Source organism: Octodon degus, unplaced genomic scaffold, assembly GCF_000260255.1.
Source record: "Octodon degus isolate 3935 unplaced genomic scaffold, OctDeg1.0 scaffold00027, whole genome shotgun sequence".
NCBI lineage: Eukaryota > Metazoa > Chordata > Mammalia > Rodentia > Octodontidae > Octodon > Octodon degus.
This window is the reverse complement of record NW_004524603.1, coordinates 5,533,782-5,549,133: the sequence shown is the minus strand read 5'-3', so window position 1 is coordinate 5,549,133 and position 15,352 is coordinate 5,533,782. Positions and strand designations below refer to the sequence as shown.

Genomic DNA, 15,352 nt, shown 5'->3' with positions numbered 1-15,352 from the left:
CCTCTCTCCCTCTCTCCCTCTCTCCCCTGACTAGGTAGCCCAAGCAGGCCAACTTGCCGTGATCCGCCTGCCTCAGCCTGCTGGGTGCTGGGATTATGGGCAGGCACCACCACCACACCCAGCTTTTCATGGTCTCCTGTAGCTGTCCTTGCAAGGGCGGGATTTTTTGAGCAGCACAGCACCGAGAACCTGGTGGAAGACAGTATCCTCTGAGCCCTGCTGGGTCCTGCCCCTCAGGCATGCTTCCCACCTCTGCAGAGCTCCCTGCTGTCATTAGGGACCGCCCTGGGAGCCTGCTGTCACACTGCTGGCGAAGTGCACTCGTCTGGCAGGGCCCGCACACTGGGCATGCGGGGCAGGGTGAGGCTTGCAGCTCAGCAGAGCAATCGGAGGATACCACGAGACACGGTGGCAGATGCAAGCCCAGGCTGTGCATGTGAGCAGGGGTGCTGGTGGCAGGAGAGCACCCCAGAGGAGCGCAGAGCCCCACGTTCCTCATTGCCCCTGTAGTTATTCACAGGAGACCTTGGCAAGGTCAGGTCCTGGCTGTTTGTCCGCCTCACCCTTGAGGCCACGGGTGAGGTACTCCACGGTATCACGGGTACTCCATGCTTTCCCAAACCCCTCCGCTATGTGGCAGGTGTGGTAGGTGGTACTCTGCGTGGGGCCCGCTTACACAGGTAAATAACCAAGGAACACTTCGGAGAGCAAAGCGATTTTATTTCTTTGTCCATGTCTCCTTTTTTAAGAGCACAGATAGGCACAGGTGTGCAGGACTCGGCTCCCAGACTCAGAAAATGCCAGCAGTGGTTGCCTTGGACTCCTAAGGCCCAGCTGCATGGGCTGCTGACTCCTGTGGGCCCAACAAATGTTAGGCAGCTGCACGGGGGATGTGAACCGCAGAACCCCTGGTCCAGCCCTGCTGAAGGGATAATAGCTCTTGTCATTGTCAGCCTCCAACTGGCTCATCTAAAAGGCACCTGACGCTGGAGGTGCCTTGTGCAGGGCGAGGCTGGGGCCAGGGCAGCTGAATTCCCAGGCCCTGCTGAAATGCAGCAGAGGGCCAGAGGCCACCTACCCTGAACCTGTGTCTGTGTCTGCTGGAAGGCTCTGTCGTTACTGTCGCCTGTCAGCTACAGGCTGCTATAACCTGCTGCCAACACTAACTGGGAGGAGGAAAGGCCAGAGAGAGAGCGCCTCAGTGTCACTGCCTACTTGAGTGGACGAGGCTCGCTAGTTTCACGTTGGGGGCTGGGGATAGCCAGTTGTCCTTTGCGGTGGTGAGGCACTGCCCCGACCCAGTGCCTGGCTTCCTGGGTTTCCCTGGCTCCTCCACAGCCTGCTTATTTTCTCAGTGGCCACTTTCCCCACTCTCTTCCCTACTGAGTACTTACTGTTCCCTCCTGAGAGGCACTGCTGCTGCCGCCCCATGATGCCAACTGCGGTGGGTTTCTGTCAGTCCCACCAGCTGTGTCTGTGGAGCTATATTCTCAGAGCCAGAGGTCAGCTTTGTCCACCAACACAGATGCTGAAGATGCCAGCAGTCCTAATCCCAAAGCTCTTGGCTTGCTCCTGTCGTCCCTGTCACGCCCACCCTTCCAGGGTCATGGGCCATGGCCTCTGAACTCATCTTGTCCTGGAACACAAGATGCTGTGGTAGCTGAGCTCCCAAGACGGTGTATCGGGGGAGAGAGTGCCAGTCTGTGCTGGGAGGATGGAAGCTTGTTTTTAAAGCGCTCACTGGAGGTCTGGGGGAGCCCCAATCCTGTCCTAGCAACAGGCAGGACAAGTTACAAAACCACAGCTGAATCAGGCACCAAGCCAAGTTCCCTTTCATACAGACAGGAGTGAGTCTCCCCCTGGAGCTGGCCAGTGGCCCCCAAGGGAAGGCAGAACCAGCACAGAAGCGAGGTTGCTTACTGGGGACAGGGCCAGCGGCCAGGTCAGAGTGTGGGGACACAGGTACTGAATGACTTCTACAGATAGACTGCATGTCCTTGCTCCATACAGGTCTGCAGGTGCCACACCAGAGCCAGGGGATGGAATCCGCTATGGTTGGGGACGGAGAGGAAACACCTTCCTCAATCCCCCTGAGGGTTGCAGACAGACCAACAGAGACCAACGGCTCCATATATACACATTTTACACAAAATAAATAAGGAGCTGCGCTCCGCCTGGCAAGAGTGCCCTGGGCCCTCACCAGAAGCTGGGGCATCAGTCAGCGGCCTACAGGCCCCAGGTGCTCTGTGACCCCACCGCACCCCACCCTGAAGTCTGCCATGGTCCCCAGAGCTCCTGGGCCCTCAGGACCTGCCTGCGCCCCTGCACCCAAAGCCCAGTCCTGGAGTCTCTGGGCTGGACTGGGACCAAGCACACTCTCCAGCCCAGCTGGGTAGGGGCACTGCCGGCCTCCCTGGGCCCTTTGGTCCTGACCCAGTGAGTTGGGACCGATCCTCACGCTGCAGTCCCAGCATCAGGGCCGGGCCCCCTGCTCCATCTGTTGGTGCTGGCTGCGCACAGCGAAGCGGTTGACATGGACAGGTATGGGCACGACGATCTTGGGGTTCCTCACAGGCTCCCCGGAGCGGCTGCTCACATTGCCAGCCTTGATGCGCTTCCACTTGGCCCGGCGGTTCTGGAACCAGATCTTGACCTGCACCTCGCTGAGCTTGAGGGCGTGGGCGATCTGCGAGCGCTCGGTCAGGCTCAGGTACTTCTTGCAGTGGAACTCTTTCTCCAGCTCCAGGAGCTGCTCGCTGGTGAAGGCCGTGCGGCGCCTCCGGCTCTTCCCCCCGGGCGCCGCCACCCCCGTGGCCACAGGCGCCCCCTCCTCAGCTCCAGTCCCCAAGCTGCCCTTGAGCTTGGGTTTGGCTCCCAGAAGGGCCCCCGGGGCCCCTGCAGAACTGTCCATGAACCCATCATCCTCGCTGTCGCCGCCCGAGCCCTCTTCCTCCTGCTCACTGCCAGCTGCGTCACCCGCGGGGGTCTCCAGCTTCTCCTCGTCAGAGCTGTACACCTTCACCTCTGCTGCAGGGGTGAAAAGCCAAGCGACAGCGGCAGGGGCGGGGGGGCGCGAGGGGGCCAGGAAGAGGGGAGAGAAGACATAAGGGGAGAAAGGTGTTAGCAAGCACAGAGTATCCTGCAAGAGCCAGGATCTGCCTGCAGGGACCTAGCTGCTTTCCCCCCACTCCACCTCATCCTCCCCAGCTTCCTGCAAGCCCAGGACCACGGCTTGGAGGTCCCTGTTTGTACACTGCCACCCCCAAAACTAGGCCTGCAGTCCCAGGATGAAGCGGCCCTTCTCCAGGAACCTGCATCTGGCCCCGACGCCAGGAACTTTCCCTAGGCATGAGCTCTGGGTCCCCACCTTTCCCAGTTGCTTATTCTGGGATGGAGCCTTCAGGGCGTGCTGGTCCTATCCCACCCAAGTGAACCCAGGAATTTCAAAGGACCCAGGAGTCAGGTGTTCCATCCTTCGGAAGCCCACCCTCTACTACTGCTGGGGGCTGCACCCAGGGCCTGGTGCATGCTAGGCAAGCACTCTACCCCTGAGCTACATCTTCTTTCTTTGAAGACAGGGTCTCACTGTGTAGTTCAGGCTGACCTTGAGCTCATTAAGTAGTCCAGGCTGGCCTCAAACTCAGGTGACCCTCCTGCTTCAGCCTCCCAAAAGCTGGGAGTACAGGTGTTTGGTACCACACCCAGCTCCCCTTTCTAATTCTTTTTTTTTTTTTTTGGCGGAATGGGGGATTGAACTTGGGCAACTCAGGCCCTTGTGCTTGCCAGGCAAGTGCTTATTCTACTGAGCCATCTCCCCTGCCCACACTTCCCAGTTCTTAACCAGACCACTTCCCAGCCAGTCACATGCAACCCCTCGCTCTGTGGCAGGTCCTTCCTCCCCGTTGCTCAGCCTGGAACCCATTCTTGGCCCCGTTCTTTAATTTTAAAATGACCCCATCTCTTCCCACCTCCCTGTCCTGGCTGCCTAACTTACCAGTGTAAACTTGGACTTTTTCTCAGGGTTTGGGGTTCATAGGGGCAGGAGAAGAAAGAAGCACAAGGGTAACAAGGGAACCAAAATGGCAGAAAAGAAATCTGGGCTCATTTAGTAGATGACTGATTATTTATAATCACAAGCATTCAAACATTTTAATCCATACATAATTCTAAATCTTAATTCAACTATCGGTTTTCATGTTATGCACAGAAATGCCTGTGGAGACTGAAAAAAAAAAATATATAAATGCTTCCAATGTAGGGGTTGCACAAACTCCTGTTTTCGGTCTGAAGGAAACAACAGAAAGAAGACAACAAAAGGACAAACAGGGCCAGGTGGGACATGCCTGTCAGCTCCACACGGGGAGGCTGAGGCAGGAAAATGACCATGTTCCTGGCCAGCCTGGGTTAGAGAGCAAGACTTTTGTCTCAGACACTAACAAAAAAGTCAGGTGTGGTGGCACAGGCCTGCAATCCCAGCACTCGGGAGGATGAGGCCAGAGGCTATGGCAAAAGGATCCTTGGGAGTTGAGAGCAGCCTGGGCTACAAAGTGAGCTCAAGGCCAGCCTCAACTGCATAAGGAGACCCTGGCTCCAAAAGACAAAAAACAAAACCAAGGAGACATGAGTGTGGTATGTGTGCTCACAGGCTCATTCAGGCCTGCTCCTGCACTGGGTCACACAATGTCGCCCCTGTAGGGCAGCGCAGCTTCACCCCTCTCCCTCCAGCTGGAGTCTCCCTGCCCGCACCCTTGAGCTTCTTTCTCAACCCCCCGCTGCTCCCACAGCCGCTTCCTTTGCCTGCCTCCTTCCACCAGCCCCTGGGACTGGTGCTGTCAACGGGAGACAGCTTTGGGTCCCCTGCTGTCATCTGGGGCCTCTGCCTCCCCCTCTCCCTACCCCCTACCTCACAAAACTCCAACCACAGGGTCTCCAAATCTTTTTTTTTTTTTTTTTCTGGCATAACCGGGGATTGAACTCAGATCCTTGCGTTTGCCAGTCAAGCACTTATCCTACTGAGCCATCTCCCTGGCCCCTCTAAACCTTTTTAATAAAATCGCTCCAAGGTCTCACTACTGCCCAGTGTGGTCTCAAACTTGCGATTCCCCTGCCTCATCCTCCTGGGTGGCTAGAAGCACAGATGGGTGCGGCCATGCCCTGCTGAAAGTCAGTCTCCGTGTCCCCCTCCGATGACCACACCCAGGTCCCCCGGAGATCTCCTCGGGGGCCTCCTCTTCTCGCCTTTCGGCTCCTGCCCTCCTGCCCTGCCCTTGTCTTTCCACATTTGGGACACCACAGTCTTTCCTGGGTGCCTGCTTGGCTCTTTCCCGACCCCTCCAGGTCTTGCATAGCAAGGCTGTGCCTCTCGGACCGCAACCCTTGACAGCCCCCTTCCTCCGCTGCTACAAATGCTCCACCACTTCATTCATCCCCTGGCAGCCGTTTTCTAGCCCTCAGGCTCCATAAAGACAGGGTTCTAGATACATTCTGTTCTCGCCATGTCGGAGAGACCTCCGGCCTCTGAGGAGGACATCTGGTGACCTAGGGCAGGAGCAGAACTGGACACAGGAAGGATGTACCTGTGATCACACACCACACACTGTCTTTTTTTTTTTTTTTTTTTTTTTTTTTTTTTTTTAAGGCAGAGTCTCGCTATGTAGAGCAGGCTGGCCTTGAACTCGCTGCGTAGCCCAGACTGGTCATCTCAAACTCACTGATGTGCACAACTGGGAACGGTGGCAAACACCTGTCATCCCAGCACAGGCAGGGGGACTGCAGCAAATTCAAGGCCAGCCTGAACTACATAATAAGACCCTGGCAGCTCCTGTGGACACCGTCTCCCTCTTATTTATCTAGCCACTGGGGATTGGATGCAGGGCATTTGCACTGAGTTACACCCCAGCTCTTTTAATTTTTTTTTTTTTTTTTTTGAGATAGATTCTTGCAAAGTTAGTTAAGTTTTCCAGACTATGCTCAAACTTGGGGGTCTTTTTGCCTCAGCCACCCAAAGTGCTGGGATCACAGGTCAGGAGCCCCACATCCAGCAATCTCCTTCCTTCTTTATGTCTGTCCCTTCCCATTCTGAGCCTCACCCCACCCAGCCACCCCCGTGCCTATAAGACACCCCGCGAACACAACCGGTTCTCTCTTCCGCAGTCCCAGACACACACACACACACACACACACACACACACACACACACACAGAGAAAAGAGGGACTGCAGAAAGCTCAGCATGCTGAAAGAAATGAGGGATTCTCCCACTACCAGTATGGAAGTCATCTGGCTTTACTTTTACAGCATGCAGGTAAAACTCCACAGAACGGGCCGAGAAGATAGCTCAGTTGAATAAGCGCTTGCCTGGCAAGCTCTGGTCCTGAGTTCAATTCCTGGTACCACAACGACAACAACAACAACAAATCCACAGAACATGCCATGCAAGCTTGTGAAGCCTCATCCCAGTAGCACAACATTTTATTTACTTATTTGTTTTTAATATATTTGGTACATGGTCTCACTATGCAGCTCGGACTTGGCGTGATCTTCCTGTTTTCAGCCTCCCTGGAGCTGGGGTTACAGGCGTGCATCACCATGCCCAGTCTCAGTGGCCAGCTCAGCACGCCCGAGGGCCAGGGTGCGGGGCCAGCATGGCATGTGGTGCCAGGCATCGGACCCAGTGCCTGTGCTTGCCTAAGCAGGTGCTAAGTCCGTTGAGCTATCTCGCCCAGCCCGGTAGCACAAATATTTTAAACAGTACTAAAAAGACAGAAACGGGATTTCAGGGCTTGGGGGATGAAATCATTACTACAGCACCAGGCACCTGGGGGGAGGCCAATAAATCTAAACTGACATGGCTGAGACGGGCTCCCCACTCCTGGCTCCAGCAGAGCCCCTGAGCCCCCTCATCCATAGCTGTCTGCGACAGACCCGAGATGCCACCCTCAGCACCACGCTCAGAGCTCGCAGCAGCGCAGCCAGCAGTGGTCCGCCTCCTCATCTGGAGGCGTCTTTGTGATCCTCACAGGAGGCCTCTGATAGCCATCGGGACAGAGACAGCCAGAGCACAGGCAACCGGGCCTCGGAGGACAGCGTGTGGGACAATGAGACCCAGGACAGGATGGGGTAGAAGGAGAAGAGCAGGCTAGAGCAGGCAGAGATAGGCCCGCGGCCGGGGCCCAGAGGGCTGGAGGGCAGAAGAAAGAAAAATAAGCCAGACCCAGGGAAGGGGCTGAACATTTTCAAGAAGGGAAACAGAAAATAGGAGGAGGAAATCAGGAAAAAGCAAAAAGCACTTTTTAAAAATATCCCTATAGCTTGACATGGTGGCACGCGCCTGTAATCTGTGTTCAGGAGGCTGAAGCAGGAGGATCATTGAGAGTTTGAGGCCAGGTTGGGCAACAAGGGAGCACTACCCACACATACTTGTATTGATGGGGCTGGAGCCAAGCCAGCAGCTGCAGGCTGTCCAGCAGGGGGCGCCCCAAGGATCTGAAGCTGCTGCAGGGACCAGGAATCATCGCCAGGGGATGGGAGGTGGAGGCGCTCCCATCCACCCAGGAAGGGCCCCCACTGCCCTCACAAGCCCACCCAGGCTACTGTTTGCCCCATATTGGTGGGGAGCAAAATAGACTCTTCTCAGAGCTGATTCACAGTATCTACGGGACAAATAATGAAACAAAAATTCCTTAATTTTGTCATCAATTAGAAGCTGACATAGGGGTCAAGGAGATGGCTAAGGAGAGTAAGTGCTTGCCTGGTAAGTGCAAGGTCCTGAGTTCAATCCCTGGTTCTGCCAAAGTCCGCCAAAACAAACAAACAAACAAACACACCTGACAAAAGCAGCAATCTTTTTTTTTTTTTTTGAGACAGGATCTTGCTATGCAGTGGAGGCTGGCCTTGAGCCTGTAGCCCAGGCTGGTCTCGAACTTACAGTGACCCTCGTGCCTCAGCCTTCCAAGTGCTGGGATTACAGGTGTTTGCCACCACACCCGTCAAAGCAGTCTTTTTTGATAAATTTCTATTTGAAAAATTTGCTTTAGAGGAACTGCACTTTTGGACTGGTTGCTGCTGTTGGCTGTTAAGAACAAAAACGCGGGTGGTGAAAGGCGGGAAGCTTCAAGCATGTTTACGGACTCCGACAGGAACACCTGCGGCAAAATGGAAGCGTTTAAGTTGAATTCAAGTCGGCGGTGCCAGATGGCCAGCAAGGTCCTGTCTTCCGTCCGTGGCGATGGTGTTACTGGTACCAAACAGAATATGCTCCAGGGCCTGGTGGCACTCGCCTGCAATCCAGCCCTCAGGAGGCTGAGGCAGGAAGATCACCTAGAATTCGAAGCTAGCCTAGTCTACAGAACGAGACGGTCTCAACGCCCTCCCTGCCAAGGAAAAGGGAAGCCCACAGTTCATCCTCCAAAAAACTTACAGTTGCTGGGTGGGACACCCATTTCTTGTTCGTCGTGGTCAGCGCAGTTACATTCTGCTCCTCTGTGACAGTCCACAGTCCCGTCACTGTGACCCCAGCTCACTTTCAGGTGGTCCCATGCTCAGCACCCCCAGCTCCATGTACGCCTGGGCCACGCTCCCCGCGGCACTGCTGCGGTCCTTTCTCCGCTCTTCCCCCGACTCTGCGGTACGCTGCTCTCCGAGTCAGTACAACCACCCGGAGACCCCTCCAGCCCTGAGATGAGCAGGTGGGTTCCTGCCAGGCTAAAGGTCGGTCACAGCCCTCTCAGGAAGTCACAGCCAAGAGCACCTGTGCACGACCTCTAGCTTTCCTCCAGAGACAGGGCCTCATTATACGTCCCAGGCTGCCTTCAATTTGCAGCAGTCCTCCCGCCTCAGCCTCCTGCCTCAGCCTCGCAAGAGCTTGGATTTCAGGTGTGCACCCCCACGCCCAGCTCTCAAAATCTCTTTCATACTTATCATATTTTTCTTTTAAGCAACTCACTGAAGCACAGCAGGAATCCTGCCATTATTGGTTTTTTTAAAAATCATATATATATATATATATATATATATATATATATATGGGGTCTTGCTAAGCATCTCAGATTTATAGTGATCCTCCTGTCTCACCCTCCCCAGTGCTGGGATTACGGGTGTGTGCCACCACACCCAGTTTTGGTGGCTGGCACAGAGTGCCCAGGGTTCTGGAGCTGGCATGGCATGTGGTACTGGGGGCTGAACCCAGGTCCTTGCACTTGCCAGGCAGGCACTTAGACCACTAAGCAATCTTCCCAGTCCCAACCCGGCAGTTACTGTAACAGGAGACTTCATAATCTTTTCAGGTGAAAAAACACCAGGTTTAAGAAAGATTAAACAAGTGCCTGCCAAATAGCTCAGTGGATTAAAGTGCCTGCTTAGGCAGACACAGGGATGATTGAGCCCCCCCTGCCCCCAGGGCGTGCTGAGACTGTGATTGAGACTGGGCGTGGTGGTACATGCCTGTAATCCCAGCACTTGGGAGGCTGTAAAACAGGAGGATCGCTACAAGTCCAATCTATGTAGTGAGACCCTGTACACCCTGTCCTAAATACAAGAAAGACAGACAGACAGACAGAATAAACAGCTGAGTGTGGTGGTGCACACTTGTAATCCTGGTACTCGGGAGGCTGAGGCAGGAGGACTTGCTTGAGTTCAAGGTCATCCTGGGCTACATGTGTGTTCAAGGCCAGCCTAAACTGCACAGTGAGACAGAGAGACAGAGACAGAGACAGAGACAGAGGGGGAGAGAGAGAGAGAGAGAGAGAGAATGATTTCCTAAGTCCCAAGCTAGGGGCCCTGTCTGGAGTTTTAGTCTCCCATATGTCCAGCCAATGTTCTTTCCAACCCTTCTAATAAAATCCCCGTGTGGAAAACATGGCTGCCGCCAGTTTGGCTCTGTTCTGTAGAAGAGTCTCAGCAGTCCTGAAGGCTTCTGGGTCATTAAAAACTCCCAAGGCCCCCGCTAGCACAGGGTTTTCTCTTAGTTTGTTACCTAAGGGTGCATCAGATGGCACATCCTTTCAGCAGGGTAGATTACTTCATACCACACTGTCAAGAAGAGGACTGGAAGAATTTTTTGATGACCCAAAGAATTGGGGTCAAGAGAGAGTGAAATCCGGAGCTGCACGGACCTGTGAGCAATTAAGGAACAAAAGTAATGAAGATTTACATCAACTTTGGTACATCTTACTAACAGAAAGAAACATGCTTCTTGCTCTAGAACAGAAGGCCAAGTGGCAGGTATTACCAATGGCAAGTCCAGAAGGGTTAGAAAAGGGAGTGGAGTCCATGAATGCATTAGACGAAGTTGTCCAGGAAAGAGAAGACGCTTGGAGGCTTCTCCAGACTGGTCAAGCAAAAGCTAGAGGCCGGGGAGATGGCTCAGTGGAATAAGTGCTTCCCAGGCAAGCCCAAGGGCCTGAGTTCAATCCCCAGTTCAAAAAAAAAAAAAAAAAAAAAAGCTAGACCTGGTGATTGGAGAAGAGACATCTTTGGAAGAATCATTTGGTACAAGCTCAAATCATTTGGCACCTAAATAAAAGATACAACGGGAAACAATTCTTTGCGGTGCCTTATGTGGACCATTTTGTCGAACTGAGAAACGGGCCGCATCAAAGCAAGAAATAGGTGTCTGGAGAAAATGAAACAGCAAATTCTGCAAGAAAAGCTTCCACACTTTGCTGACATTCCGATGTCAAAACTTGGATAAAAAAAGTCTAAAATAATTTTGGGGTTGCACAGCAGTCTCTGTACAAAAATATTAAGTGGTTTAAAAAATTGTTATCAAATGAAAAACAAAAACAAAAAAATCAAATCAAATCCCCTCCCTTCCCTCCACTTCCCTGGGAGTATTGGTTCTCCCTGCATGCCTCATTAGGTAAATCACCTTATCAAACCCGACTGTACACCTCACCCCTTTCCTCTGTGCCTGCAGACTAGGCGTGGCGTTACCACCCCCTTTCACACGCTCGACAACACCCCTACCACTGCCCCAAAAAGCGCCACTTGGTGGCACAAGCCTACAACCCTAACACTCAGGAGGCTGAGGCAGGAAGATCACAACGAGTGAGTTCCGGGCCAGCCTGGGCTCCACAGCCAGATCCTGTCTCAAAAACTCCAAAATACATAAACTTGCCATAAGGGAGGCCTCTCTCATGAACTTCACCTGGCCGGTAACAGGCTATTTTCTCCCTTTTTTTTTTTTTTTTTCTCCCTACCTTTACCAGTTTACATGATCTTGTCAGTCAGTGCTGCTTTTATTAGGAAAATATATTTGCTAAGTTTAAAAATAATGCTGCCAACCAGGCACAGGCCTAAAGCCTGGCTACCTGGAGGCCGAAGCAGGGGGATCCAAGCTCTAGGCTGGTCTGGGTGACTTAGTGAGACTTTATCTCAACATAATAAAAAGGGCTGCAGACGAAGTTTGGTGGCAGAGTGCTGCTGAGTGCCACCTCCAAAACCATGACAATAAATAAATATATATTTATTTGGCTGTTACAGGGTCTCACACTATGCAGCTGGGACTCACAGTGATACTGTTTTCAGCCTCCCCCGCGCTGGGATTACAGGAGTGCGCCGCTATGCCCAGACTCGTGGCCAGCCCAGCCCAGCTTGCCTAAGCAGGCACTTTAGTTCCTTGAGCTATCTTGCCGGCCCTCGACAAAAACATTTTTAATACTGCTAAACTACAGAAACAGCCAGACAGTTTCATACGGAGGGTGAACACAGAGACTTCGTCCTGAGCTACATTTCCAAACAATTGGTTTTAGTTCGAGACAGGATCTTGCTAGGCTACTCAGCTGCCCGGGCTGGGCTCCGACGTGTCATCCTCCGGCCTCAGCCTTGCAAGCAGCTGGGATTACAGGGCAGTCGAGCTCCTCCCAGCAGGCAGGGGGCAGCGCTGCGTCTCTATCTAGAGCTGCTCCTAGTCCCGCTGCTGACACCTCCTGCTGACCCTTCCACCACGGTTCAGTGACTGGGTCTGCCCAACACTGGCAGGCCTGTCAATCACACGGCGCTGACCAATCACACACAGCATGCTATCTCCTGGAGTAGGCAGTCATCCCGAACTCACTATGGAGCTCAGTCTGGCCTCAAACTCAAAATCTTCCTGCCTCAGCCTCCCAACTATTTGCCTTTCTGGTCCTATGAGGGCATTTAGAAGTCACAGGAATCAATAAATGCCCTTTAAAGAAAAAATAAAAATTTTTTAAAAAGCCCTTTTCACCCAAATTAGTAGCAATGGCTGCCCAACTCCAGCACCAGAAGTCTCTGGTTTCACACCTACAGATCCTCCATCCAAATCCACCCTTATCTTTATTGAAATTATTCAGAATAATAACACCAAATTCCTACCAGTATGAAATTCATTTGGACTCTTTAAAATCCTGGAGCCTGGGGAGACAGATCAGTAGAATAAGTGGTTGCTTGGCAAGTGCAGGGTCCTGAGTTCAATCCCCAGTACCACAAAATTAATTAATATCCTGAATCAAGCCAAGTGTGGTGGCACATGCTTGTAACCCCAGCACTCAATGGGCAGAGGCACAAGATTCTAGAGTTCAAGATAAGCCTGGGCTACGTAGTGAGTTTTAAGACTACGTGCAAGGAGGGCCTGCAAGATAGCTCAGTGGACTAAGCACCCGCTTAGGCATGAACGTGGACCCGGGTTCAATCCCTGGCACCACACGCTGCACTGGCTCTACCCTGGGGGCACTGAGCCAGCCACGGAGACCACACTGGGCCTGGTGGCACATGCCTGTAATCCCAGAGCTGGGGAGGCTGAAAATAGAAGGATCTCTACAAGCCCAAGCTGCATAGTGAGACCCTGTGCCAAATACTTAGAAGAAAAAAAACCTACATGGCCAGACCCTGTCTCAAAATTTTTTCTTAAATAAAAGCTCTGAATCTACCTGAGTGGGAGTTAGTTTACTCTGACAACTTTGCTCCTAATGGAGACCAGACATAAAGGAAAGCAGGGAGCCAGGTGTGGTGGTGCACAGCTGTCATTCCGCACTGGGGAGGCTCTCTGTGAGTTCAGATTTAGCCTGGGCTACACAATGACCTCAAGGCTAGCCTGATCTGAATAGCAAGACCAAAGAAAAGGGGGGGGGGAGCTGGGGGGAGCAGAGATTTTGAGAGAGAAAAAGGAGAGGGTTTCCTCATACAGAGGAAGGGAGGACAGGTGCCCTTGGGCACAGGTGAGGCGCTCTGGGCAGCCTCAAGAGCACAGAGGATGCAGCCGTAGGACAGCAAAGCCCAAGCAAAGCAAAGGGGCTGGGGCTGAGCTACAGACCGGCCTGCGAGGCGAGCTACAGACGCACCCATAAGCTCTGACTCGTACAAACGTGTTACAGTACAAGTCACGCTGCGGCTCACCCCCGCACAACCCTCCTCCCGCTTGGCAGATGCTGACCCCACAGTTCTCCCTGCTCTCTGCAGCAGCTCCAGAATCCTCTTTCAGGAGCGTCTTCAGCTGTGCTGCCCTGGCTGCCCAGTACCCAGAATTGCCTCGAACTGCTACCTTTCCTTCCAACTCCGGGGAAGAGGCAGAAGCCCCACAGGGCCGGAGATGGCACCCAAGGGGAAGGAGGGTGCTGTGTGCTCTCCTGAGCCTGCTTTTCCGTGGGTGGCACTGGGCAGTGGCACTTCCAATCACATCTCATAGAGATACTCAGGAAAGAGACTTTCAGAACTGCTCCGGAAGTGGGGAGGGCCACGGGATAAGTGTGCTTGAAGTGAGGATTTTTCAGGGAAATTAAGGGCAATGTGTTTTTTTTTTTACTGAACACACACACACACACACACACACACACACACACATCTCCAGATAGATAGACAGACAGACAGACAGATAGAACTTTGCGACAAGGTCTTGCTATGTAGTTCAGGCTGGTCTTGAGCTCACTCTGTGGCTTTAACTGGCCTCAAACTGGAGAAGATCCTCCTGCCCCAGCCTCCTGAGTGCTGAGATTACAGGGATGTGTCACCATGCCTGATGAACATCTTGAAAAATTTAAACATGCACTGCACTTTGGTCAAACTTTGGGTCCTTCCCTACCCGGAGAGCAACACCGTCCTTCGCTCCCCCCAATACAGCCTCCTTTCCCAAAGGAACCCCCTGGAAGGCTCCACCCGCTTCAAGCGCAAGGACAGAGACCGGACTAGGCTGACGCCTGCTACTTTCAGGACACTGCATAAAGAACTCTATAGCAACTCGGCGCTGCAGCCCTCATTTTAGGGGGCTGAGACCCACACTGAGACCCTGCAGGTTAGGACTGCACTGCAGATTGCAAAAGAAGAGTGGCACCCAGATATGTGGCCAAGGCCTGTCCCACCAGTTGTGCTTCACCATACGCATCGCTAAGGTCCAAAGCAAAAAGCGACCATGGAGCCCAGACTGGCCTCCAACTCACAGGGACCTTCCTGCCTCAGCCTCCTGAGTACCAGGATCACAGGGGGTGCCACCACACCCCACTCGCTCATTTCACGCCATGGCTGCCACAGCTTCTTCCTCCACCCCAGATGGCAAAGCCCCTTACACCCTGGGGTCCTGGCCTGCTGTCACCCCAACAGTGGCTTTTTTCTCCACTGCAGCCACCTCAGCACCAGGAAGTCCAGTACTGATCCCCCCATGCCTGTGGTACCTTCATTGTGACAAAAGGCACCAGCACACTGCCCCTCTCTCCCATAAAACTGTCCTCTTGTCACTTCTGTATTACCCAGGGGCTCTTTGCTGTTTTTCAGGGGCTGGGATGGTGAGATGGAATCTCACTCTGCAGTTCAGGCTGACCTTGAACTCACTTTACAGCCTGGGCTGGCCTCACGCGTGGCGACCCTGTGCCCTTGGGTCAGAAGTCTTTCCTTTTTCAATAAAGAAATGATTGTTAATAAAGGCATCCTTGGCCAAGGAGATAGTTCAGTGGAATAGTTGTGCTTGCCTGGCAAGCACAAGGTCCTGAGTTCGATCCCTGGTACCACCAAAAAAAATAATAATAATAATAAAATAATGGCATCCTTAGAGATGAATACAGTGGGGCAGGCTGGCAATGACCTTGGAGATCACCTAATTCACACCCCTCGTCGTGCTAATGACATGGCTCAGACACAGGGGTGACTGGGTGGGTCACAGTGAAGAAATCGGGGCTGGGCGTGGTGACAGATGCCTCCGTAATCCCAGCACTCTGGAAGGCTGAGGCAGGAGGACCTTGGGTCTGAGTGCAGTGCTGGCAATTTAGTGACTTAAGAGAGACCCTATCTTAAAACAGAGAATGACAGAGAAGGGTTGGCAGGTAGCTCAATGCAAAGGCTGTGGATTCAGTCCAAGAAGAAGAAAGCAGAGGAAGACGAGGTGGAGGAGGTGGAGGAGGTGGTGG

The 15,352-nt window shown here is 53.1% G+C and overlaps 1 protein-coding gene and 1 pseudogene across 1 annotated transcript in view; one reads left to right on the top strand and one right to left on the bottom strand.

Annotated features, from left to right (window-relative positions):
• Positions 1–2,473: 2,473 nt before the first annotated feature.
• Positions 2,474–15,352, bottom strand: part of Gbx1 (gastrulation brain homeobox 1) — a 27,603-nt gene continuing 14,724 nt past the window's right edge. Inside the window, exon 3 of the mRNA XM_004629071.1 lies at positions 2,474–3,027. Within this exon, the coding sequence (XP_004629128.1) occupies positions 2,474–3,027 (554 nt within the window). The remainder of the gene's footprint in view (positions 3,028–15,352) is intronic.
• Positions 9,855–10,689, top strand: LOC105741877 (annotated as a pseudogene).